We start from the raw sequence: 27482 nt of genomic DNA on the forward strand, positions 1-27482 counted from the left end.
AGTCTGGTTGCTGGTGCATCTGATCTCCATGTCTCGCTTGTTCCTGTCTCCTGTGGTCCCTCCTTGATCTCCACACCTGGTTGCTTCCTTTGCCTTCACTTTCTGTGTCTGAACACTTGTGAGTTTGATGTTCTGCTGCCTTGGGTTTGTCATTCTGAGTTTGTTACCAGAGTTTAGTTCTTGGCTCCTTGACCTTTCTATTAATCTTTAGTTTTGTCCTGTCAGGTGGAGCACTCACTGATTTAGTTTCTTATTTTTGAATAAAGACTGTTAAATTATTAGAACCAGTATTTGTGTTTGCCTGCCTGAAGCCCAACAATATCCTTCTACAATGAACAAGTCTTGTTTTTTATTTTATTTTATTTTTTAACACTGTGCACTTAACCTAATGTAATACAACAGACTGGTTTCAGAAAAGCACAAATGAATCACTTTGCTTATTTGAACTCTTTTGTTGTCCCTATGTAATTTTCTAACTGATCACTTTTGTTCCTGTAGCTAATGAACCTTTACCCAGGATGTGATGGGCTGTGTTTACAGTTCCAGCTGATGGCAGCAGACCCAGCCAGCTCTTTGCTCAGTGGCTGCTCTGATGATGCTGTTTCTGCAGTGTCAGCACTCAGTCAGTGTTGCTGCACTGTAAGACACTGGGAAAGACCAAGCTTTTAAGCAACAACTTGTCACTGTGTTCTAACATTTTTTCCTCAGTATTAAAAGTGTGTGCAGTTTCTCTTGTGCAAAAGCTTGTTTGAGGCATTTTGTTCTAAACAGTTTTATAATAAATCTTTACACATCTTCCTATGTATTCAGGACTATTAATCCATGTAGCCTATACGGCTTAGTTGTCCAGAACGCCAATAAACCCCATATGGTTTTGCGAGGGGACTGAAAACAGAGAACCGTACAACCCCCGTTATCCCTTTTTGAGCCTCTTTCTCCCGCTCAGTGTGATCAGTTCAGTGCTGCTGACTGTGTTGGACTCCAGAGCGTCACCCCGACCTGACGCACTCTTGTACCAGAGCACAGCTGTCACCAGTACTTCATGCTTATTGGCCCAAGACCGAGAGAGGCAGAGGCAAAGCAAAGGCAAACAACTGGGGAGAGAGAGAGAGAGAGAGAGTTGGACCCCTGCGCTCCGCTCCATCGATCCGCAAAGGCGCACAGAGGAGCTTCCGTGGGACGTCGGCCACAGTTTCTAAGCGATTTGGGGGGATATGCCAAAAGTGGATTCGCTGTTTGGATCATGCTACTGGGAATTTTGGTACGGTAAGACCGTGCTAGTTTCGCTGTTTGGTTGGCATGTCGCTTTGTCTTAACTTCTCATTTGAACAGTTTGCGTGCAGCTCCCCCCCCCTCCCCCGAAAAAAACAAGATTGCAGAATTGATATATCGACGTGTGACTGGGAGAAGCGCACTTTGCCTTACTTCCGTGCAAACCTGGACATTTGGAAGCGTTACCTTATAGAGACGAAATCCCATACCTCTGAATGAATATGAATTATGAAGCAGTGACAGATGGTGTCCCCTGTCACCAGGGGTGTGAGGGTGAGGAGGATCGGGTGGGGCAGCTTGGCAACACTGAGATTTATTTACCTGAGAGGTAAAGGTAAGCAAAAGCTGCAGGTTACACCACGGACATGCAACCATCAATGAAGCTACGGCTTTTGTAGTGAATTAAGTTAATGTGCTAAATGTAATGATGAAAACCGTGTAAGAAGAGTTGCATGTTTCTGTAGTGAGAAGCTTGTTAGTCTTCAGCTGACAGACTCGCACACTGAAACGTAAAATGTTTTTTACATTTCTAGCTAATACTAGAGGTAAAATCCACTGCAGTGTTCTGGGCTGCTTGCACATCACATCAGACACAGTCCTGCTGAGCTGACAGTAACATAAGTTACATGTGCTGTGAACGCGCTGCGCAAGTTCTCTATCTGAACATAGACAGCACTGGTTGCTTAATTCTGTTCTGATTTGTGGACTTGCTTCCTTTTGATGCTTTTATCTTGGTTAGTTTTCTGTCACCTCACCTGCCCTAGCTTTACCCCGGTTCACAATCACCATTGTTTCCACCTGTTGCTCATCATCTCCTGGTTTTACTTATATCTCCTCCTCCTCCTCCTCCCTTTCCTTACTGCTGGTTCACTTTGTCTCCGTGCCTCGTTGCCCTTGTCCTTTTCATTCTTTCAGCTCACCACTCCTGCATCCCTGCCCCCTAAGTTCAGTACCCGTCTCTCGTTTGAATTGTCTGTTTGTCAGATCAGCAGTACTTTGGTTTATTTCGCTGGTTTGCTTTTCATTTTGTACCCAGCTCCCTGACCTAGTCTTGTACTTGTAGTTTTACTACGTCAGGTTGAGCCTTGTATTTTGTTCCCATTTCTTTTGTGTTGTCTTGGCTTGGGTCTGCGTATTTTGGTCCTTCCCTTGCCCGCAACATAAATTCAATTGTTCAGGTTCTCAGATGCTCCTCCTGCTCCAGGGGTCCCGGAAGGGTTTGCAGGAGCTTTCCTCCCAGTATTAGTTCAAGTTCAAAGACTGAGCAGCCAAGAAATGTCTGCATGACTTTAAATCAAATCAGAGCTTGGAGTGTGTAGATCAGTTTGTGCCTAGTCTACATGTTCTTGAGCTATTGATTTATACATTTCCTGTGATGCCCTGAAGAACTTAAACATGTGTCAGCTCCCTTACATTTAAAGCCATGACTGAAGATATGGATGAGAAATAAAGAACTTGTAATGGCTGAAAAGCATATATATAAAATGGCATTACCTCTGCACTTGCCTGAGTGTTACAGGATGTGTCCTGTATCTGGAGTTGCACATTTAGCTTGAATGCATCCTCACAGCATTTTAAACTTTGTGTGGGGATACAAACATGTTTGGCTGCCTCACTGTGTCAGAGAGGCGGTGAACATGAACACCATGTCTTATTGTTTCTGTTACTTCTCTTCTGCCGAAGCAGTGCAGACTCATTTGCTTTGACTATTTCAGGAAGGTCTGTCTCATGGTAAACTTAATCTGTCCAACATTTAGATTGAAGCTGTGCTTGCTCCTTACCTGACTCCAAAGGAGAGCTGCACAAGAATTCCTATATACCTAGACTGTCTGTTTATGCATAAATGGCAAATAAAAATCTTGCTCTTACTGTGTACACATACGTGGTTTAGTATGATCCAGGCCTTGAGATGTTGCTGTGAATGTCTCACTGGGTTCTGTACAGTGTGACCACGGTGGAAACTAAACCTTTATCAGTTGTGGGGAAGGGGTTCTTCTGACCAGATCACACAACACTCAACTTCAGTTTTTCCAAATGGTGACCCGCTGACCTCTGACCCCTTGGGTGAAATGTGAACTTGAATGTCGCTCACTGGAAAAGAAAACAACCCCTTAGTTGGGGCAACACATACTGTAGCAGTGTTCGCCTCTCCGGCCCTGTTTTAGTAAGCATCATCAGTAAGTGTCCTTGAGCGAGAGAGCTCTTGACTGCTGAGCCTGAGCTTCGATGTTCATGACTGGGAAGTGGACCGGAGTCAAACTAGTGGTGCTTGTGGTTTCCTGCAGGTAGTGCTGGTCTTCTGCCTGTTGGGGACTGATGTCAGCAGAGCTTATGTGTTCCAAGCCAGCCGGCCAGTAGAGGGGGGAGACAACCCGGCGCCTCACATTAAAGGTAAGATCGTCGCACAGGGCGTGTGGAAGCAACCGCTTGAATTACATTTGGAACAATCCTGGAAATTACAGCTGATTGTTCTGGCTTTAAAGGGCGGAACCAGAGGCTCCCATTTTAATTTAATTACCGATACTTTAAAATCTAAATTCCATCAGGGCATTTTGAACTCATGTGATTAAAAAAACACATTTAGTTGCCTTTATATTTATTATATTGTTAAAGGTATTTCGTCATGTGGCTTTGCAATTGCAAGTGCCATTTGTGGAACATTTAAGTGTGTTTTCACATCTGACAGTTATTACCAACAAAGCTTTGCATTGTCATCTTGATGTAAAATACAATCCAGAACACAAGAGAAAAAAAAAAAAGCAAAGACAAAGATACTACTGAACTTCATTGTCACAGTTTCCACTTGTCAGTACTATAACGTTGATAAAACACAGGCTATTATTCAGTCAGACCTTTAGTCTCTGGTTTCATAGTGCGCTGAAATGAACCAAAGTCATGAGCTGCCTGCAGACAAACATGTGGTGGTTTGTCATTATTTGAAATGTGCTTGTTGTAGTAAAGAACCTGCACATACACTACATATACATGGTCCTTTAATGATGTTAGTTACATATACATGGTCCTTTAATGATGTTAGTAAAGTTCTAGTCAAATAAGGTGAAAGTATGAGATTTATATATTATTAATAATTGGCATTAAAAAATTGAATGTCCAGCTTTGCAGCCGAATGTTTTTGCAGCTGCTGTGTCTAAGTGTTGCCCTCTCCGTCCTCCAGTCATCTCAGAGTGGGTCAGCTCAGCGGGCTCCTGTAAGGGGAGGTGCTTTGAGCTGGAGGAAGCCAAACCTCCAGGATGCAGATGTGACAACCTGTGTAAAACCTACTACAGCTGCTGCTTCGACTTTGACGAGCACTGCCTGAAAACAGGTCAGTCTGACACAGTGTTCGGGCCCTGACTTCTAAGCCGAGCAACACTCTGTACTGTAAACCACTGCACAGGAAGTTGACAGTGTGTTAGCATGAGAAACATTCTGGTACTTGTATGCCATGACGGTCTGCCAGTGAATTGTGAAGCAGATTCAGTTTCTAAATGTTAGAGGAGCAAACACTTAGTGTGCACAAGTGCTCTCTGCTGTCGCTGATATAACCAGGACAAAGAGGCGCCTCCAAGTTGGAGTTAGCTAGAATGCTCATTTTCAATCAGTCAAAATGTATTTATATATCACTTTAAAAACTACATCCGGTTGACCAGGTAAGAACTGAAGTAAATGAGATCAATACAAGAATAAAACAAGATAGTAACATAAACACACAAATTACACCGAATCAATAGTGAGAAGAAGGAAGCATCAGACATTACTATGTATTAAAAGTCAAAGCGAATAAATATGTTTTAACCAATGATTTAAAAGTTATCAAGTCCATAGATGATCTAATATTGGGACATAAACTATTCCAGTTTTCATCTGATGCTAATTTAGACTTTGGCTGGTTGACGTCAGTGCAGCCTGAGCTTCATCTTGAAAATGTTAAGTACACAATACTAGGACATGTTCCAGCACAGAAACATCTGTCCGCATGAATTCTACAACCATGAGCTTCTTGTAAAGCTGTTTACAAGGCCCACTTTGCTTCTAATTGACTAGTGCTTAACACACTGTGGGTACCTGATGTGTCATTTGTAAAGGTAACGTATGGATTCATGGTGTTGTAACGTTGTTTACTGCAGCCTCAGCAGAGTTACTGTAATGATTTATTGTGTATTTTCTTCCCTGCTGTGTCTCAGCGGGAGGCTTCAAGTGCACGCAAGAGCGTTGTGGGGAGGAGAGGAATGACGACCACGCTTGCCACTGCTCAGACGACTGTCTGGACAAAGGAGACTGCTGCTCCAACTACAAGTCGCTCTGCAAAGGTACTCGCCATGAGAAATGCTTCTTGTTTACAAGATTTAGAAATGGAGACTAAATATGCAAGAAAATGGGTAAAGACAGTGTCCTGTTGATTTTTTTATTAGGTGAAACGTCATGGCTGCAGGACGACTGTGAGGAGATCAAGAGCGCCGAATGCCCTGCAGGGTGAGAAACTCACCTGTGGAACAAAATAGATGCGCAGTGATACATTTTTACACATGACTGCATGTTATGCACCAGTGTAATTATTAATGTAGCTAAGAGTATGTTAAGAGGCAGTGTCCTAACCTTCAGACTCCCAGAAGAAACCCTAAAAGCATTTTCAGAGTACCGTCAAGGTTAAAGGTTATTGCTCACCTCCAGGTGTTTAACTCATCACCTTGCTGCAGTAGTGTACAGGTGTACTCAAGGGCATTCAGTACAATGTGACATCACTTTTGTGTACAGGTACAGTAAAGCATGCCTACAGTAAAGCTGAGGGACTTGCAAGAGACAGAGAAATCGTCCAAACTGTTTCAGCAAAGCTGCAGAGCATGAGAGCGCTCTTAGTCCCTGTAGTGCAGCTCAGTGTTTTCCATTAGAACCTCTTTGCATCGTGAACATCCACGCATTTCAAAATCCTCAGGTAGACAGGCAACAACGTCACTAAGAAACCATTTTAGTTGTACGATGGATTTGAGTCTGACCGACCAAACGACAGTCATCGACCATGATCCATAGCAACAGTGGCCCTGTTTAGAAGGAGGCGTCCAAGTGGGGGGTGTTCTCAAAATTAACTGATCCTTGTTGAGATGTTTTAAGTTGTTTAAAATAACCTTTGAATGTTCCAAAACTCCTATTTCTGACTGGCGCTTTGGTCTTCCTCACGCTCCTCAGCTTCATCCGCCCTCCCCTCATCATGCTGTCTGTCGATGGCTTCAGAGCCTCCTACCTGAAGAAGGGAAAATCTGTCATCCCCCATATGCATAAACTCAGTATGTGCTTTTTACTTTTCTTTACCTGCTGTGCAGTAAATGCAGTTGCAGTAATCGCAGCAGCTGTGATCTGTGTGAATCTTAGAACATGTACATTACCACACATTGCAGGTTTATGATTCTCCCCTGGCTGACTATTATGTTTTGGTGAGTTTAGTACTGAAACGTTTACATGTTTCCTCTCAGGAACGTGCGGTACATCAGCGCCCTACATGCGACCAGTCTACCCGGCAAAGACCTTCCCAAATTTGTACACCTTGGCCACGGTGAGTGACCTTGGATCGTGTCTGTGTGACTGGTTTGTACCCTAGACACATGGCACTAGTGAAAGTAGGCTAAGTAAATACAACCGTTTGTCAGTGTTCTTGTTGTGACAGTGCTGCAGGGCCGGTCTGACTTTAGTCTGTGTCTGCAGGGCCTTTACCCAGAGTCTCATGGGATTGTGGGGAACACCATGTATGACGCGGTGTTTAATGCCACCTTCACCCTGAGAGGCAGAGAAAAACTGAACCACCGCTGGTGGGGCGGGCAGCCTGTGAGTAAACTCAGCTCTTTATGTGCAGCTTGTGATTGGATTTGAATAAGTTCAGAGTGGCAGGTTGTTTAAATGAACCAGCGTGACAGAAGAATGTGTTGCACTGAGCGTCAGTCAGTTACTACGTCACTCAGTGGGGTCATTTTAGGTTCTGACACAGATGAACCTTCGTAAAGCTTGTAGTTTCACATCCTAGTCCTCAGTGAAGGCCCACCGAGAGATGTTTGGTGAAAGCTACTGTAGAAAATGAAGGAATCTGACAAAGTGCTCTTGTCCCTGAATCATATGGGAAGGACAACACATCACATTTTATTTCTACTCGGAGCCTAACGTCACACAGAGACTGCTAACCCAACTCTGTCAAAACAGAAAAGTTACACTTCAGCAACTCCAAAACTATCTCTCTATAAATTTAACAAATCGTGTATCTCACTTATTTTAACTGTAGGAAAAGTAGATATCATTGTTTTGGGGTCGGTTTGCTGCGAGCTGCCACAGCTGGGTGTAGTAGGTTCTCTAAACTCAATGCAGCATTTTAAAGGGTCGTTGATGCTTTTGATGGAGGTGAGCTAGTAGACTGTGCTTCCATCTTGCTGCTAAGCTTAAAAACCAACCCGAGCCTTTCCCTGTAACGAACTGACAAAACTGCATGTTGATTTTCTCATTTAGATTTCTGAATATTAACCTTCCGTCCTTTTTTGGTGTCACAGATTTGGATCACAGCAGAGAAACAAGGAGTGAAAGGAGCCACCTTCTTCTGGCCTTGGTACTTAAGTTAGTACTAGAATATTTTTCAGTAGCTTCATGCCCTGAACGCAGCATATACTGAGAAGGTGGGAGCATGTGAAAAAGGTAGCTCAGGAGGCAGCTAATATCGGTTATTGTATGTTATGTAGCCTCTGTTTTGGTCAAATGTACATTTTGAATTGCAACCTACAATGCAGTTACAAATGCATCACCAGACCCTTGTGCCATTTTCTGGGGTGAACTGACAAAACTACTCGGGTAAATATGGTAAAAGACAGTTATGAGACCGCCCGGTGTCGTACCCCTCACTGTGTGCGGCGGGTGCTGCACACAGACACTGTTACAGGCAGCTCGGCTCCCCTGTTCATTTTTATTACATCAGTTCTTTAATGTGATGTTCTGCTTCTTAATCATCACTCCCCGTGTTTGATTTCCAGGGTGATTCCTCTGGAGAGGAGGATTTTAACAATCCTGCACTGGCTGCATCTTCCTGATGATGAGAGGTACATCTTTGCAGACCTTTTAGTTTTTATTTAACCACATGAGAATTTTTCTTAGTTTTTTCCAAGCTCGGTGCTTTGTACCTGTTCGGCTGTCAGGTTTTCTGCTGCTTCTCCACTGGACTGAAACACTCCTGACGGCCCAGTGACTGTGGAGTGTCTGGTTGGGTTGTGTGTGCCGCTGTGTTAACTAGTCGTGCTCTTGTACAGCTTTGACTGACAGTATGTATTTGTTTGTAATATCATGCAGATGCATTTTAAAATATAAAAAAACTTCAACTGTATGTTACAGCTCAGTGATTGTCATTGGTCCTCTGTGTGTTTCCCACAGTTGGGAGTGAGCTGGTAAGTGTCTGCTGGGGAGATGTTGGCCCAGTGAAGCCGATAGGTGTTGTTATAGTGCAGCGAGGCACTGGGTTTCTATATGTAGGTCTGTGTCTGTGCTCACTGCCAGAAACAACAGGCTCAGCCAAGGGTTTTATCTTGTTGACTCACCATGGTCACCCCTGACACCTGAAGGATTCTTTAGGTCAAAGTAGATGGTAAAGAACCTCACACTCAACTAGAGACAAAGGCTGAGCTGCATGAGTAAAAATACAAAGCACAAAGTAGAGTTTGGATGCCCAAATTATCGAGGTGTTTCCTTTCACTTAGTTACTGGAGCTAAATGTAGTTATTTGAGCTACAGCTTGTGTCACAGCAAAGTAGACCTGATGATGAAATGGTCTGTGCCATCTGGTCTCCAGGCCGTACATCTATGCCGTCCACTCAGAGCAGCCCGATACCTTCGGACATCGACTGGGACCACTCAGCAGCGAGGTGAGACCTGAAGGAAAAGCACTGACAGTGACCCAGACACGTTCATGTCTGGGTGTCAGCGGAGGCGGGAGTTATGTTTCATCACGGTGTCAAACATACCTGAGTCCCGTGCCGTGTGTCCTGTCTATAGCTGGATAACCCTCTGAGGGAGATCGACAGCATCATCGGTCAGCTGATGAACGGCCTGAAGCAGATGAACTTGCATCGCTGCGTCAATGTCATCGTTGTGGGAGATCACGGTATGAACCCTGTGTGCCCATCCAAGCTCGGTTGTTTTCTGTTGTTAAGCTGTTTGTTGGAAGGGAACAGAAGTGAGCTTCAATCCACAGAGTTCACTGAATAATATTTACTGGAGCTACTTTGTCCCAGTAGCAACAGGCTAAAACAGAGTTTTCAAAGTTACTTGGATGTTGTTTCTTTGCGTGGCACCTCCGGTCACTCCCAAAATCATGTCAAATGAAAAACAAAGCTGTGAAAATATCTTTTATGTGAACTGACCCTTTATGTACAGTAACAGAACCCCTGATTGTTGTCTCTCAGGTATGGAGGAGGCCCATTGCGACAGGAAAGAGTTTCTCAGCAGCTACCCCCTCAACATAGATGAGATCATGCTGATCCCCGGCTCGGTGGGCAGAATACGCCCCAGAGACCCCAAGTCCAGCTCATGTAATGCAGCACTCTAGTTTTAAACAAAGACACAACACATCAGGTTCATTAACACTTCGTTTCCCTTCTGCAGATGACCCACAAATAGTTGTTGCAAATCTCACTGTGAGTACTACAATAAAACGCACAACTTTTCCTGTAGTTTCTCAAACTGCACGTCTGCCAGTGTGGGAGACGAGGGGAGGGGGGTTCAGATTCCTCACGTCTGGGTTTGTTGTTTCAGTGTAAAATGCCAACTCAGCGCTTCAAGCCGTACCTGAAGCAACATTTGCCCAAGAGGCTTCACTACGCGAACAACCGCAGGATCGAGGACGTGCACCTGCTAATGGAGAGGAAGTGGCACATCGCCAGGTAGCCTCTGAGTTACTGATACTTAACACCAGTAAATCATGGTCTCACTGACTGAGACAGGAGTGAAGTCAGCCACCACAGAGGAGACGCTGGCCTCCAGCAGCACCCGCTTTAACCTGTGGTTTTTGGTGACCCTGCACTGACCCGAATCTCAGCTCCACCTCTTTGTTCATCTGGGTTCAAGGTCAGGTCGGGGTCATTTTTGTGAGTCCTTGAAACGTGCTTTGGACAGAGAGCGTCCAAGTGACAGTGACTCCTTAGAGGATTTGTCACGCTACACACTGAGGAGTGATTTTTATGCCTTCATCACAATGACAGAAGGTTCACTGCCAGTCAGGGCTAATCAAACGTTTGTTTCAGGAAAATGCCAGAAAAGCTGAGGACTCACTGTGGTTTCTTTGGTGACCACGGCTTCGACAACAAGATAACCAGCATGAGGGTAAAGTGCTCTTTTTCTCCTGCACTGCGTCTACTTTGTACTTTATATATGGTTGATGTATGTTCATTAGCTTTCCTGTGGACCTTTTGTAGTTTACCTCTGTAGCACTATGGATTACTGTCATAAGTATCTCATTCACATGCACATTCCTGTTTCTATTCTATCTCTGGTCGACAGGTTGCAGTAAAGTGCCAAGAAAATAAAAGCAGTGCATCAGGAAAAGAGAAGTCCACAGAGCACCTTTAGGGAATATCTGATTAATTCTTACCTTTTTGTATGCAGACGATCTTTATGGGCCACGGGCCGAGCTTCAGGTTCCAGAAAACAGTCCCAGAGTTTGAGAATATAGAATTATACAATGTCATGTGTGGTGAGAATATTTTTATTTTTTAATGCTGTGAAGTAGAACTGCATATCAACAGCCTGAAAATATGTTTGTCCTGTTGTTTAGTGTTCAGTTAGTAATGAGAAGGAGGAAAAACAAATGTCTGGCACAGTGGAGATGTTATGTTCTAGTTGCTATCTGGTTATCCTGCAAAATGTTTGTGCTGTTATTGGGAACAAATATGGGATGTTTCATAGTTCATTTTTTCTGAAGCTATACTAAGGTTTTAAATGCAGCTATGCTTTGTTTAATAGACAGTTCTGCAGCATCAGCTCTTCAGTGACACACAGGCCACACACTGTTGTGTATTGTTGTTGTTGTTCTAGCTACAAACTGAACGGTCTCAGATTCAGTACCGAGTATTTCTCAGCGAGCTGAGCCACTTTCCTCTGTCTTCTCTTCTCCTCTGTGTCAGACTTGTTGGGGTTGAAGCCAGCCCCAAACAACGGGACTCACGGCAGCCTGAACGAAATGCTGAGGGAGCCACCGTTCCAGCCCCACATGCCAGAGGAAGGGACACCACCGTCCCCGGCACTTGTTGGGGTTGAAGCCAGCCCCAAACAACGGGACTCACGGCAGCCTGAACGAAATGCTGAGGGAGCCACCGTTCCAGCCCCACATGCCAGAGGAAGTGACACCACCGTCACCGGCGTCTGACTTGAAGCTCACTGTGACCCATGACCTGGGCTGCAGCTGTGATGATGAGGTCGGTGGAAGTCAAACTGATCTGCATGTTGTGTAACAGAAACTAAGAGCCACAATAACCGACATTCATCCATTTGGGAGCAGAACCACAGAGCACGCTGACATCTTGTGATCTTTGTTCTGTTCCAGAACAAAGTCGAGGAGATTATTGAAGCTTTCAATCCTGCACCAGATGGAATCTACAGCTACAGTAGGGTTCTCTGGGGTGTTTAGGGATGAATAACAGCAGCTGGAAGCCTGGCAGTAGGCACAGCAGAGCACACGCCAGCTGTATGGAGGCAGCTGCTGAAGGACTGTGTTGTCCAGAATATTTCATCTTGAACAGCTGCATCGCAGTCACCTTTGTAGTAACACATTAAATATACTGGAGAAAATCTCCCTGCTAGACAATGTGCTGGAAGTCTCTGTTGAGCATTTCCACTGCTCACCTCCATTGTGTCCTGTTTCCACTTCCTATTGTTTGTCTTTCAAAAGACAATTTCGAATTGTTTGCCATCTTTTTAACGAGACTGCAACAATATTGTATAGCTTAGGGTTTTCGCTGACTGTGTGTCTGTGTTTGTGCAGACAGCACCCACCTGCCATTCGGCCGTCCAGCGGTGATGTTTAATACACAGTACAGTCTTCTTCATCATGTGGAGTTCATCAGTGGCTACAGCAAAGAGCTGGCCATGCCTCTGTGGACAGCATACGCACTGCCACGGCAGGTACACACACACACACACACACACACACTCATCTCTATTTTCTCAGGAGCAAATTGTGTCATTTCACCTTTGTTCCCTGGAGACTCACCCGGCCCACAGCCTTTACACACCTCCATTATACAGTCCATCTCTCAGGTGGTTTTCTGCAGCATGTGAAAAGAAACACCAGGTCTGGATTTGTGCATGTGTTAATACTGATACAACAATCCACTTTCTCTGTTCATCTCCAGGAAAATCAACTTGAAGGTGAAACTGTGCCATAGATAGACCATCCATCACAGCTTTATTTGGGAAGTTTCCTTGTTGCTGTGTTTAAAGCTGCACAAATTCAACTATGCTTTAAACATCACTGAACAGTTATTGCTCATTTTCCGAACTTGAGTTTTTGACAAAACAGCTGATGTGCTGTGTTTTTTAATGATGTCATAGTTTCTCTGAAAGTGCCGTTGGCACCATCGTTCCTGCTTGCGGCCTAATTACATGGCAATTAAAACAAATTTGACTGTGATGGATGATCAGTCTGTGTCAAGTTTCTCTCTCAAGTGTCAAATAGATTTCCATAGCACACTGAAATAAAGTCAGAGCTACCAGAAACACACATGCTGTAACTAGATGTGCACTGTGCATTTCTACTATTACATCATGTCCTTGTTTTTTCCAGAAACAATATGTCACATTCTCCTGAGTGTACTAATAACACAGTGATATACTCACCAGCCACTTTATTAGGTACACCTTGCTAGTACAGGGTTAGTGTAAAGGGATGGACATGGTCAGCAACTATACTCAGGTAGGCTGTGGCATTTAAACAATGCTCAGCTGGCACTAATGGGCTCAAAGTGTGACAAGAAAATATCCCCCACCCTGTTACAGCACCACCAGCAGCCTGAAGCATCGATACAAGGCAGGATGGATCCATGCTTTCACCTTGTTTACACCAGATTTTGATCCTACCATCTGATTGTTGCAGCAGAAGTTAAGACTTGTCAGACCGGGCAACGTTTTTCCAGTCTTCTACCACCCATTTTTGGTGAGCGCTTGTGGAGCCTCATCTTCCTGCTCTTAGCCGATAGGAGTGGCACCTGGTGCCAGCAGACCGACAGTTTATGAAATACTCAGACCAGCCCGTCTGGCACCAACAACCATGCCATGTTCAAAGTCGATTAAATCAGCTTTCTTCCGAATTTCGATGCTCAGCAGATTGTCTTGATCATGGCTATGTGCCTAAATGAACAGGTGTATCTAATAAAGTGTCCGGTCAGTGTATGTTACTAGTAGGTTGTGGACTTCCTCCCCCAAGTCTTGACTTCCAGTCTTTCATTTACCTAAACTGGGTGTCAGGTTGTAAAAGTGTCAACAGGGAAATGTCAGTGCATGTGTCGTTTGCAGTGAGTGACGGTGTGTCTGAGTTGGAACTGCATGAGCATGTGAACACTAAATCCAGCGACCTGGAACACACACTCTGAACACGTTTGTCTGATTACAGGAGCAGGTTTACAACATGCAGCATGCATGGATAGCAGATGACTATATTAAACTATACATGAACATGTCAGGAGCCAGTAACTGCCTTTTCGCTCTCCTATCATGTCTCCTTGTCTCAGGAGGACTTGACTCCTGTTCCAGAGGTTCCTCTTGACGCTCACTGTGTCCGAGTTGACTCCAGAGTGTCAGCCGATCACAGTCAGAGCTGCACCGCCTACAGCCAGAGCAGCCACCTCACCTACGGCTTCCTCTTCCCCCCAGGTAAAGCTGCAGGACGACCACAGGATGCGCTGTGTTGACTTGACAGGGATTCCACCTGATTCACAGTCTGAAAGCTGATGTGGGCTTTTTGACACAGTGAGAAATGTCTGTCTCACAAATATGACTTTATGATCACTGTAAATCCAGTCAAACAGTGCTGTTACCATAATATACTGTACTACTATGTGCATCCAGCTTTGCTCTAAATACAAAACTGTTGCAACACCTACTGTATTTATTTATGTTTTACATAGGATGATGTTACGGTAGGTAGGTCAGGTCGGTCAGTTTGACCTTCTTTACTGTATATAACCAGTGATTTTTCACACGATCAGATTACACAACAACAACAACACGTAGTTATGTAATAACAATGCAACTGACATTTCCATACAGGATGTGTTTTATTCATGTGTTAAATAGCCATAATTACAGTCTGTAAAACGGAGAATAATGCAGCTTTTACATGACAAGTTGGAACCAGCTGTGAACTGCAGTGATTAAGCTCTTGTTACTCATTTCTTAATGATGCAGGTGTCAGAGAACAACCGCCCTTTAACTTTTTTTTCACAGTGAAGTTTCTCTGATGACAGGTAATAAGATCGTGTCTGGTGTTATTTTGTTGACAGAGCTGGCATCGTCGGCCGAGTCCAGATACGACGCTTCACTCATCACCAACACTGTTCCCATGTACCCTGCCTTCAAGAGTGAGTCACTGGCTAAAAATAAATGTGACTGAAGCTTCAGGTGCTTCAGTTAAAACAAGGACTGAATTTTACACATAAATTTGCACATTGTGTGGGGCTACAGGACAAGAGAAATGTTTCCCACAATATTAATAGCTACAAAATACATAAATCAAAATGCTAAAAATATTTGGGTAATAGAGACTTACAGATTTACAAAAGCTTGAACAACCTCCCTGCAGAGACTGTGTGGTTGGACAAACACAGCTCCCAAAGCCCTGCAACAAATATCAGTTTAGTGGCCGCCTTAGTATATGTTGTCTTTCTTTCTGTAGTGAGCTCAAAGAAAACCTGGGGCTATGGGGCCCTTTTGGAAGTTGTAACAAGATCAGGGAGCGTGTTTGTAAAACAAAAACCTTAAACAGCAGTGGTGTTTTCTGCAGGACATGTGCATGTATTTTTATCTTACTCAGTTGTGTGTATCAGATTTATCAGTTTCACCGTGTTTGAGAAAAAGGATGGGAAGGTGGTGATGTCGGCTGTGTGCGAGGGCGGCCTGGTACCCATTGTTTCTGTAAAGAGAGAGGCGACTTATCAGGGCAAAACACACACGCACACTGTGTGTGAATCACTGTGCAGATACACAGAATTCTTCATTGTCACCAGCTCTGTGAACAGAATGTGTGTCTGGAGAGTTTACTGGCTCTGTATTAAGGCTGTAAAGTGGTTTGGGTCTGTCAGGATTAACATGGCAAACGGCAGAGAGCTGCTCTACACACACGAGTGTTTTTTATTTTTCAGTTTCTGTTTTCAGGTCGGGCCATGGAAGCAGTTGTGCTAATGTGTTGTCAAGACTATAAAAGTCTGTTTGTTGTGAACCTGTGTTTAACTGAAATGGTCACCTCTTTTCTTTTGGCGTTGTTTTCAACCTTCTGAGAAAAAGTGCACTTAAAAAGTAATTAGTGGATTAAATGAATTAATGGATTACTTGACACTGAGATGTTCAGAAGAGCTAAAAGTGACATTCTGAGATCACAGCACAAGTAAGACCTGGTCTAGATGGAATCTGGTTGATGCATTCACGCCTGCATTGACACACCGGCTTCCTGATTCAGAGACGATTTCCAGACACAGATGTTTTACTGTCAGATAAGTTTAAGAAGGAGCTTCCATCGTATCAGAGGCCACTGGCACAGAAGGTCATTAGTTTCTACTGCATCTCGCGTCGTTTCCTTTTCATGCAGGAATCTGGAGTCACCTACAGGGGACGCTGCTGAGGCGTTACGCAGAGGAAAGCGACGGCATCAACATTCTCACTGGGCCCATCTTTGACTACAACTACGATGGCCTCCGCGACACCACAAAGAAAATCAGAGAGTAAGGCCTCTAGGCTTGTTGCTGATGCTGCAGTGGTCGTGTCCTGAGTGTGTTGATGAGTGTCACCTGCTACAGACTCTCTCCTAGGTTTTCTGAGGGGAAAACACAGGCTGAGAGACTTTATATTCAACCAGTATCATAGGAGAAAATATCATAAATGCTGTACCCTGTTGGAAAGCTACAACTGAAACATATGATCTGTTGAATTAAAATTAAAGATGAGGCTTGAAGTTTTAGATGGTCCACTTTCTGGAAATGTTTGGCTGCTTTCAGATGGACAGAGGACACTTGTGTTGTGCTGTGTTGCATCCCGAGCATGAAATCATTCAAATCATAGATGCCAATTACTGCCAAATATTTAAACTGCTGTAGATCTAAAGATCTCTACCAACAAACCAAACTTTCAAGCTGTAACAAGAAACATGTTTTGTTTCAATGAGGTCATTATTCTTCTCAGGAAACAAAGCATGTTTCTTGTTGCAGCTTGAAAGTTTGTTTGGCATTCTTTTTCCTCAAAAAGCCCTGCCCTTGACTAGTTTATAACAATAGTTGATTGTATTGTTTACTAAAGTTCATCAGTCCAGGTGCTGTGATATTGGTCTGTGTGTAGTTGTGTTGGGACGATGCTATGCTAACCAGGCGCATTGACCCTGATGGTTTCAAATTATTCATTTAATATTGTGCATCGTCCCCTGTGATCACACACAATGATAAACACCTGTCGATGCCGTTTATCCATGTGTCTCTGACCTCCGTGTCTCCCTGCAGGTTTTCACCCAACGTCCTGCCCATCCCCACCCACTACTACATCGTGGTGACGAGCTGCCAGGAGCTGAACCGGACTGTGGAGGACTGCGACGGGGCGCTCAGGGTCTTTTCCTTCCTGCTTCCTCACAGACCAGACAACAGTGAAAGCTGCAATGTGAGTTCAAACCAGTGCCAGTGGGAGGCAGTACTGCTCCAGCTGTGGCTGCAGATGCATGAGTTCACCTCACAGTAGAAGGAGATTAGATAAGAGGAGGAGGAGGAGGAGGAGGAGGTGAGAAGAACACTGAGCTGAGGGAGGTTACTAATTACATTTACTTAAGTACTACAACTAAGCAACATTTAAGGTATTTCCACTTCATGACACTTTATACCTGACTAGATTTTTTTGAAGAAACCTTCACTACTGCTTCACTGTATTTTATTACCAGCTACAGTAGCTATTAATTTACTGATTCAGATTTCTGCATACAAAACATGATCTTTAATTAGGTCAAATTTTCATATGTCTAAAAATTAATTCTGTTTTATAACTGATGAATCCTTTAAATATTTTTTTAATGGCAAAAATCTTGAACATGGTTTCAGCTTCTCACACGTGAGCAGTAAACCTCATTCTGAGGTTTCAACACAACCAGACATCTGAAGATGTCATTTGAGATAACAGTGACTGGCGTTACTCACTTTAACCAATCAATCAATAGATCAGGAAAATAATCAATGCATTACTCCGTGATGTAAATGACCATTAGCTGCATTCCTGTTTAAAATAGCTAAAAATGAGCTCCACCTCAACAAATTGAGTCAGATGGTATAACTAGTGTATCACTCAACTCAGGTGTCTCTCTGTATTGAGGACTTTTACTTTTAATACTTTTGCATAGGTTGCATTTTGAATGTAGGACTTTTCAGTGCTCATCCCCCACCGCTGCTCCATGACCTGGCTCACCTCTAACACATGTGAGACTTGATTCTTTCATATTCCCAGTTAAACAGAGGAAGTTCAGAAGTGCAATAACGATACCGTTACATCACTGTTACTATAAATTAGATAAGACCACATGTTTGGTTTATCAGAGACGGTAATTCAACTTGGTGATGTTTCTAGCAACAGTTTGCTTGTAGTGTTCCGTAAGCCTACAGTACAGTGCTGAGACCTCACTGATCTTCTTCGGGTTATATTTAAAAATGCTTAAAGATCATTTTTAAAACCACTGCATCATTTTCAGTACATTTAGGCTGCATTCCATCCCAGATCTGAAGTTTACCTCCTAGTGCCTCAGACCTGGTGTGTCCACAGCAGTGTGAACAGACCAGACCAGATGTCCTCAAACCAGATCTGGGCCACCTGCGTATGTGCTCCTAGACCTGATTCCTCTCTGACCTCTGACTATGGAGCGCCTTCAGAATGGTCAGGTTCATATGTGGTGGACGTTTATGGAGAAGCTTCTGATCAGGCCAAACTGGAAGGAACATATCGCAGCCCAGCGGTTTGGGAGGAAACTGGGCCATGTGACCGTCGCACACACCTGGTTGTTGTTCTTGTGCGCACGTGGCTCACATTTCAGGTACATCTGTGCACGTGTGGTAGTTTAGGAGCTCAGCGGTGTTCACGCCACAGACACACATGGACGGGAAGCAGCGACACAACAAGGTCAGATTCATAAGACCATTTATCATCTCTCCTCAGTAACTGGGACCAAATAAATTAGAAACTACAAGGAAAAAAAATGTTAATACATTTTTGGAATTATTAACTGCAAGTGTATAATCTTTATTATGAGCCCCACCAAAGCTGTATCACGTAAGGGGAATTTCCTTCTTCCATTCCAGTTCTGTTTCAGGACATAATTGTACAAGTTCTTCATAATTGTTCAAGGTCAGAAATGTCTGAGCATGTAGTAACAAATAGATTCTGACAACATTGCTTGACACTGCTTCCTTTGGAGTGGTCCAAGACGTGACTGATTACTGATGTAGTTGATGATCATACGCCCCCTGAGTCACACCAAGGAGGTGGTCATAGTGCTCAGAACAGGCTTTAGGGATGAATTAAAACATTACAGTTACAATCACATCATCTGTTCTCAAATAGAACCCCCATTGCCCCTGCTTTCAGGCTTTTAAATATGTTTCTCTGACGTTCTTCAGCGGGCCCATTAGGCTGTTTGTGCACCAGTAACAGTCTGAGCTGCACTCTGTTCACACTGTCAAAACATGTTCCCTTTTAAATATAAACTGTGTGCACTCTCTCATGAGCTGCAGAATGAAGGCTTATGTCAGTCTGGCTTGTGCTTAGTGCTCTGCAGTACATCTTATATTTATATTAAACCAACACACTCTTCTACATGAGTCAAGTCTCCTCTGTCTTGTACAGATACTTGCAAACATCAGCGTTGCTGTGGTCTAAACAGTAAAGAAGGTCAAAATTCTCCTGGCAAAGAAGAACGTGAAACTCTATAAAAAGCTAAGCTGTTTATCTTTGTTTCAGATTTTGGTGATTTCCTTTTCTTTCCTGGAAAACTCAGTCTCCTTTCTGTGCCAACTTTGTTGCTCTTTATACAATGTCACCAACATAATTAACGTTTCTCCTGCCATAATTACTATGCTTGAGGTTGCCTAAGTTCTTCAGGGGAAGACAGGCCTACTGGAAGGTGCAGTCTACCCCTTCTGATGATAAATATGGGCTTGATGACAGCTCATTCCATGATGTAATAACATTCCAAGGAAATTAGTGGAACTGGGTCCCTGTAGGTTCTATGGAGCTAATGAGGGAGTGGAGGACTGGCAAATAGACAGGTGCAGGAAACAGTTAACTGAAAATTACTGCAGGGCAGATAGGATATATGGGCAAAAACAGACAGGTATGGCTGGAATAACAGGGTTACTTTGAGCAAAATATACACAGGGATGTGTGGGCAGCAGAGATCATATATAAATAGTCTGGTCTAGACAGAAGTGAGACCAAAGTAACAGGCGCATTCTCAGATTCCACAATAAAGTCATTAAATTACAGGCGTTCATTTTTAGATCCTGGTTGATTTCCCAGGAAGCATAATTTTGGGAAAACTGCAGATGCAGAGAAGTTTGGATGTCGGTGTTAAATCAGGGGATAATTTTGCATGAAGGGAGAACATCAGTTGGACTGCATTTCAATGCTAGGACGTGCTTCCTATTGAAAGTAATTTAAAGCTGCAGAAACAAAACTTTTGTGTCACTTGTCATAATCTCACTCCTTGTCTTAAAGGAATAGCTCGATATTTTGGGGAAATACATTTATTAGATCAAAACACTTAAACTGTGTTAATGGAGCTGGAGGCAAAAGTGACTAGCCTATCTTAGCATAAAGTCTGAAAGTGTGTGTGTCATTGTCAGTGTTAGACTTTAGGTTTTGTATGACTTTTATGGGATGCATGGACTGGAAGCGAGGGAGAGTGCAGAGTGGAGAGTTAACAGCATGCAATTCCATTCAAAGTTTTGTTCCTCTGTTGGTTTGTGGGCTGGTTAAACAAACAAGATGCAGTTTACTGCGTGAGCTTAGCCTAGCTTAGCATTAAGACTAGGCAAGGGAAACTAGCACCTCCTAAGCTCACTAATAATGTTATGTCTTGTTTGTCAGATATGTTCACAACCAACACCTCAAAACAAGAGTGTGTTTTTTGGGAATTACATCTGGACGGAGCCAGGACAACTGTTTTCCCTTGCTACCAGTCTTTGTGTTAAGCTAATCGCCTTCATGATGGTGGTATTGATCTTCTTATCTTTCATGTGAACAAAAGTTATTCCCAAAACCTAAAACTTCTGCATGATAAATAGAAACATAAGTGTAATCTACAGTTAACTATATTCCATTTCTTACTATTTTAATTCAGATTTAAAGGGTTTCCTTGTACAAAATCAGAAAGTTTCAGTATCTTTTTGAAGTTTTGCATCTGTTTTGTGTCTACACCATTATGTAGAGGAGATTCCCTGTCTCCTGATATCATGGGCATGTGTAAGATGGGAATCTCCTCACTGTTGCCAAAATACGACAGCTGAGGCAGGCTAAGGCATGTACTAAGTACATGACTCACTGTTTTGTATAAGGAAATCGCTCTAGAATACAGGCGTAAATAAAAATGTGAGTCAGAGTTTTGTTGACATATAGGTACAAACCTGAGTCAGTGATATAATCTGGCACCAATTAGATGTACAGTACTGCTGTGTATGTAGTGTTTCTGCTTATTTGAACATAGATAGGTCTTTAAAAACTAAAATAGTAGCAGAAACCTCTCAAAAACCTCTACACATTAGAGGACAGCATTGGTGATTTTCTGTATTTTGATTTTCAACAAATCCCATCCAGAGACTAAAAGCAGCAATGAACTTGGGGCAGTAAGGGAAAACACGCACTAGGCAAGGTTGCCTCGTATCATGCCCGAGCATGATTATCCCACTGGCTTGCGGTCATGCTACGCTTCAAGTGATCCGGGCCGGAGCACGCTTATGTTGGCAAGATGCAGCTGAAGAGAAAATAAGAGCTTTAGGATGTCCTCAGTCCTTTCTCCACCTGGAAGTCATTCTGGCCCAGGGGTAAGGAACAGTCAAATAAGGGAACTGGGACTGAGATCATAGCAGAAAACAAGATGGGAGTAAAGAAACGTTGCAAAGTACATTTATACACAGCAATAAATTTATAAGGAATGCCAAGTGTGATTGTTTACTGCCATGGTTCAAACGGCTTACAGATCACAGCTGATGTAGTCTTTGTACAGACTGTCATGGTCCACATTATTTCAGCTGTATAAAGTGTCTGTGTGCAGTAGGAAATCATTTTGAGCAGTGAGCTACAGTAAGCCTGGGTGTCTGCAGGATCAGCATACATAAATTATGACAGTATGGTATGAAAACAGCTGGTTTTACTAAATTATCCGGCATCATTTCATATCAGCTTTTTTGACCGACGAATTCTACAGGGGACAGACCAACAAAAACAGCACAACTGAGGATGAAACTGAATCAAACTCTCCTGTCAACAAAGTGCTGATGTGTGCATGTGTGTGCTTCTAAAGAATCAAACCAACAGCTTTCTGTATTCCCAAACTGTTTTCAACTTGTGGTTGTGCGTGGTGTCCTGGGACAGCCTCGTGTGTGGATGTTTAGCCGGAGGAAAACACTTATCGTAATGTTATGTTGTTCTTTGACCACACACACTTTTGCTTGTTGTTGATACTTAGTACATCATCATGGACACGGTGACAGAAAATAATCTCACCTGCCTCGAGCGTCACACGAGAGGGGGTTACTGAGTTCAAAGAGTTAAACGCAATGTATAAAGGTCATGCGAGACCCCCCACGAGCCTCATCAGGATAAGCATTATGGATGGCTTTGAGTTCTGGACCCTTTTATTTGCTTCAAACAGCTGATCCACCAGCTGTACAGAGGTGATGCAGCATTGTTGGTGCACCATTGAACCTGTTTGCAAGGTGTCTTAATTGGACTTTCAGCATCACATGTTACAGTCATGTAGAGGCCTGACAGCCTCCTTTGTTGTTCAAGTACTTTGTTGTTCAAGTAAGGACTTGCTGACTAAGAGCAAATTACTCAACATAACAGAGGCAGGTCCTCCCACCCTGTTTTGGGCACTCCTTAATGTTAGCCTGTCTTTAGTTCAATTTTCGTGTCAGTGCTCTTGTTGAAAGGCTTTGATGTAAAACCTGACACAGTGGGTGAGTCCATGGTTGTTGTGCATTATGCTGATGTTTTGCCCCATTTGTGTATTTTTTCTTTGAATAGTCACTAGATCATGTAATTGTTCTCACGTCACTTCTTTGGTCTTTCGTGACCATCTGTCGTACAGTATGATGCATCTGGAAAATCAGGATAAAAGTTGTCAGTGGGTGGATGAGTGCATTCAGCACCATGAGGCTATGTCCATGATAAACAGAGTTTACAGGTCATGGAAAAGTTCAGACTCCTCCAGGATCTTTGAAAGTGTCCTTGAATCCTTACATATAAAGCATTTTTGTTGTAGGGAATTTCTCATTCAAACACAGAGAATTTTTAAATATGTGCCAGGTATTACTGGGTGTGTTCCAGCAGCAGCACAGCACAGATGAGAAATGATGTTTTGAGGACAGAATAGACTGAAACGAGGCCTTAGTATGTAATATATTTATATAGTGTCGCTGGAGATGCACAGGCCAAAGAGTAATGCAATTTTTTTTGGTGCTGGTTTACATCAGCTTTGAGGATGCAGCCATCATGTTTCAATAGAACTTTATTAGTTCCGTTCAGTTTTGTTTGCACAGTAGAGTGCCAGATCACAACAAAAAATAATCCTAGGGCACTTTACATGGTAAGATTTAGACCTTATTGTTTTTGTTGTAGAAAAACTCAACAAATGACCTAATGTGTGAGAAGGCTGATTAAAATGTACAGTATGAGTTAAAACATTGACCACAATCAACGGGAATCACAGTGTCTGCCTTGATTAAGACCGGAAACAACATTTCTAATCTCACTAATTAAGTCGTTTTATTTTCCCATTTTTACCTTTTACCTGGATTGGAAGGAATGTTTTACAATTTTTTGAGATTAAAGATTGATCTATAAATAAATGCAGGATTTTTTTCAGGCCTGTATTCTGTTCTTCAAGAAAAACCTGACTAAAAGGAATAAAGAAACGCAGTACACACAAGGAATAACCACTTCCTGTCTCTGCAGAGCGCCGAGGATGAGTCACAGTGGGTTGAAGACCTGATGAAGAGTCACACAGCCCGGGTCCGAGACATAGAAATCCTGACAGGCCTGGACCTCTACCGATCCACCAGCCTCACCTACACCAGCACCCTGAGGCTCAAAACCTACCTGCACACCTTTGAGAGTGACGACTAGATGCACAGAGACAGACATACACATACAGGACGTAGCCCTTTGTAGAAGTCCTACATTTTCACCGCATGCTCCCTGGACAGCCAATGTGCTGCTGTTCCACTCCTGAGGAACTGCCTGAGAAGTGCCTTGAAAAGGGAACACATTTTAAAAAATTAAAAAGATTATACGAGCAGTTTTGACAAGTCACAGTTTGGAAGGTTACAACAGCAATATTCAGTGCTATCCACGATATCTGAGAAAGAATAAGCTAGCATGGGAGCGTTGCAGGATGGGGGACTTTCTCGACAGCTACCACTACACAGAGATACAGTGTTGTTATACACACGTCAAAGAACCATGCCAGTGTTTTAGCTGCTTAGCTGTAAGTGACATGTACTTTATATTTCCACTAACTATGTATTACATGTTGTAGAATTTAAACATTTTTGAATGTGTTTTCTTACTCAAAAGAAAAACCGGTTAGTAGTCTCTTTAGTTGTGCAACTGATCTCGTAGAACATCAGCCCAGTGTTAGTTCAACATCATAGTGAGGTCACCCAGTGATGGCTTTTTATAGCAAACTGCACTCTAACCTTAAAATTAAATTTTCATACTGTATGGAAAATCAGTTGTAGCCAATGACTGAAAATTTGGAAAGGCATTAAAGCTAAATACAGTGTGTTTTACAAAAGTCAGCCATAATAAAAATGTATGTGCAGTTAATGTGCCAAAACATGCAAAATAGCTGGTATTTTTTTCTAAATGAATAGTTTGGCAGTGTAGAAAATACACAGATTTTCCTTCTTGCTGAGAGTTCAGTACAATAGATATAAACACACCAGACATGTCATGCTCACTAACAGCGGCGAGTATTCAGATTCCTTCAAGAGTTCATAAAATATGTGGCATTAAACACATAAGAAAGGAAGCTAAACGAAATGGATCCATATGGACAGACTCCCTGATAAATTTCATTATTGCCAAGAATTTTCTTCACTCACATGTCTGACTAGCAGCCTCTGTGGGTTACCACCAGGTGCCCACAGCGGAACCAGCCAGCTTTTTCGGTACTTTCTGATAAATAGTTTTGTTTTTGACTGCATAAAACGACAGTGTGTCAGTGACACGTAAAATGGTCAAAGGAAAATAAACTCAAAGAAGAAAAGTTGGAACAGTTCTCTCCTGTTTTTATGGCTTGCTGAAATTTCCAGTGAAAGAAATGACTGTTCACAACCAGAAAAAAAGGAACTGACAATTTCCAAACCTCAGCTGATCAGCTGGGTGTTTATTTTTACACAATTTGTCATATTTATTCCATAGCATCATTACAATAACATCTGTTCCCATTTTAAGAAATAGATCCTGATTTTTTTTCCAAGTCACATGACTGATGATCCTCTAAGAGAAAAATCTTTTAAATCTGGGTCTTTGAACTTCAATCCACAGTATATTCACATCACATCCCCTGCTCACAGAATCTGGAAGTGAATCTGATGATTCATTTCAAGTCACATGACTGATGATCCTCTAAGAGAAAAATCTTTTAAATCTGGGTCTTTGAACTTCAATCCACAGTATATACACATCACATTCCCTGCTCACGGAATCTGGAAGTGAATTTGATGATTCATTTTCCTCTTAATGTCTCATCATCATTTTCCTCTGCAATCTCATGTCCATATCTAAATATACTAGGTCATTAAAAAGCTGAGGGGAAAATGCAGTTAGCATGTTTGTGTTTAGTTTTTACCTGTATATACAGCAAAGTACAGCCTTAGCCCAGTTGCCATGTAGCACAGCAGTCTACTGAATACAACATTGTGTTATAGCTGACAAAAACAATATACGTGCTGTTAAATCGAGATCCAATGAGTCATTCAAAGATTCAGATTTGAGAACAAGAGCACAGATTATTTTAAGAGCCGGAGTTAGTAATCATTTGTATACTACACAATTGCTACACAAGAGTCATGCGTGCTTCACTTCACTTTACTGCAGTGTCAGCTGCAAAACTTTCATAATTAAAAATTAGAGCTTATCAAGTGAAGCTGTTTATCAGAGTTCCAAGCTCAAGGTTGCTGATAACGCTGAGATAACACACCATCTCATCTGCTTTGTTACAAACAGCTCCCAGTTAATAGCAGCCCAGTCTGAGTCAAATCAAATCAAATCAAATCAAATTTTATTTGTATAGCACCAAATCACAACAAAAGTCATCTCAGGACACTTTACAAAGTAAGGTCTTAGGTCTAGACCTTACTGTTATCAATATTATTACATAGGGAAAACCCAACAAATCCCCCTTGAGCAGCACTTGGCGACAGTGGGGAGGAAAAACTCCCTTTAACGGAAGAAACCTCCGACAGACCCCGGCTTTCCTCAGGACAGTGTTTTATTTAGCACTTGCCGGTCAGATTCGAAAAAAAAGCCCATAATGTCAAGCTGGTTCCTGATTAGCCTGATGCACCAGCATGGAAATGAACATAATTAACAGTATTGATCACAGCATGTGGACTGATTGCTGATCACGGGGTGTCACAGAATTGCAGAAGAACTTGTTTTTGATTGAAAGGTTCAGTCAGACTTCCCCTTGAAATCACCAGCGGGCTTGTTCTTCACTGAAAATATCGACAAAATCGAATTTCTTTTTTAAATGAATGTCTAACGGAATTTGAGCTCAAAGATAAAACTCAGTATCAACCTATTTGACGGCGCTGGAGAGTCCTCTGGACAGTAAGGAGACCTGATAGTTCTTATATGGCAGAAATAAGCACATGCTCTAGCATCAGCGATACACTACCAGAAGGAATATCTATTTTTACTGTGAAGGGATCAGCTGTTGAGCAGCACAATAAACACAACATCCATCAAAGAATGCACTTGAGCAGGTCAACGAGAATGAGTTTGAATTTTGATCTGGGTAAGGCTGAGGGTGAAGCACGAATCGGTCACAGAAGAGTAAAGCCTTATTACATACTTTGCCTTTTCTGCTGACAGGCCCAACCTCCCATGTAGCACAGCAGAGACCAGCCTGCACAGTCCACATCGCTATCACACATCAAAACATAAACTGCAAGCACTAAGCTCTTGCACAGAAAAAACAAAAGGGGTAATGGATTTCACAGTTTTGTTCTGTTTTTCCTCTTCTTATTTAATGCAATAGCAACCTATTTCGAAGTGTGAAATGTTAGTATGAGAAATGGGGCAAGATTTATGTGGATTTCAAATAGGTTTGTAAAATCCCATTAGGAACACTCACATCATGTAACGCAATACTGATGGTCTGTTCCTTTGGACTTTGCGTAGGCCTCTGTGTATGTAAACCTGACCGTATACCTGCTTAGAGCTGCGCTGTCACTTGTGCATCAAGGTAAAGTACCTATCCTGCATTGCCTGGTTGTGCACATCCTCAGAAATGAATGTCACACACCTGTCAGGGATAATCAGACTCTAGTTTGCCCCCTGGTGGATATTAATTCTCCACCTGAGCACAAGTATGCAAACAAGTATGTATGTAAACAATGACGCAGTTGTCATAGCTTTTGTCTACAAGTATGTGTTAGTAAAAGCAAGTATATATGTGGTTTCAGATGTGGCAAAGCTGCCATTTCCATCCTGGATGATAATTACTACTTCCTCAGCTT

At 42.7% G+C, this 27482-nt stretch overlaps 1 protein-coding gene across 2 annotated transcripts; it reads left to right on the forward strand.

Moving 5' to 3' along the window:
- The first annotated feature begins 960 nt into the window (after positions 1-960).
- Positions 961-25018, forward strand: LOC109973198 (ectonucleotide pyrophosphatase/phosphodiesterase family member 2-like). Of its 2 annotated transcripts, XM_020622605.1 has the most exons (26): positions 961-1261; positions 3558-3663; positions 4448-4597; positions 5457-5582; positions 5685-5745; positions 6457-6554; positions 6741-6820; positions 6970-7089; positions 7800-7855; positions 8274-8339; positions 9083-9155; positions 9286-9394; positions 9696-9821; positions 9895-9926; positions 10045-10172; positions 10533-10611; positions 10894-10981; positions 11412-11497; positions 11616-11702; positions 11831-11891; positions 12269-12408; positions 14013-14154; positions 14784-14861; positions 16085-16217; positions 16986-17139; positions 23689-25018. In XM_020622605.1, exons 1-26 carry the CDS (start codon positions 1043-1045, stop codon positions 23857-23859), a joined length of 2769 nt encoding a protein of 922 aa, XP_020478261.1. In that variant the 5' UTR covers positions 961-1042; the 3' UTR covers positions 23860-25018. The 2 variants fall into 2 exon arrangements, with proteins under 2 accessions (XP_020478261.1, XP_020478260.1); XM_020622604.1 differs by lacking the exon at positions 11412-11497 and having other exon boundaries at positions 962-1261; positions 11530-11702.
- Positions 25019-27482: the final 2464 nt, after the last annotated feature.

Source organism: Monopterus albus, unplaced genomic scaffold (genome assembly GCF_001952655.1).
Source record: "Monopterus albus unplaced genomic scaffold, M_albus_1.0 scaffold283.1, whole genome shotgun sequence".
NCBI classification, from domain to species: Eukaryota; Metazoa; Chordata; class Actinopteri; order Synbranchiformes; family Synbranchidae; genus Monopterus; species Monopterus albus.

Excerpts from the sequence above, each read along its gene's own strand:
- LOC109973198 (XM_020622605.1), top strand. The coding sequence starts at position 1,043 with ATGCTTATTGGCCCAAGACCGAGAGAGGCAGAGGCAAAGCAAAGGCAA. Across the intron at positions 7,856-8,273 it reads GCCACCTTCTTCTGGCCTTG|GGTGATTCCTCTGGAGAGGA; the intron begins GTACTTAAGTTA and ends TTTGATTTCCAG. Across the intron at positions 10,982-11,411 it reads ATTATACAATGTCATGTGTG|ACTTGTTGGGGTTGAAGCCA; the intron begins GTGAGAATATTT and ends CCTCTGTGTCAG.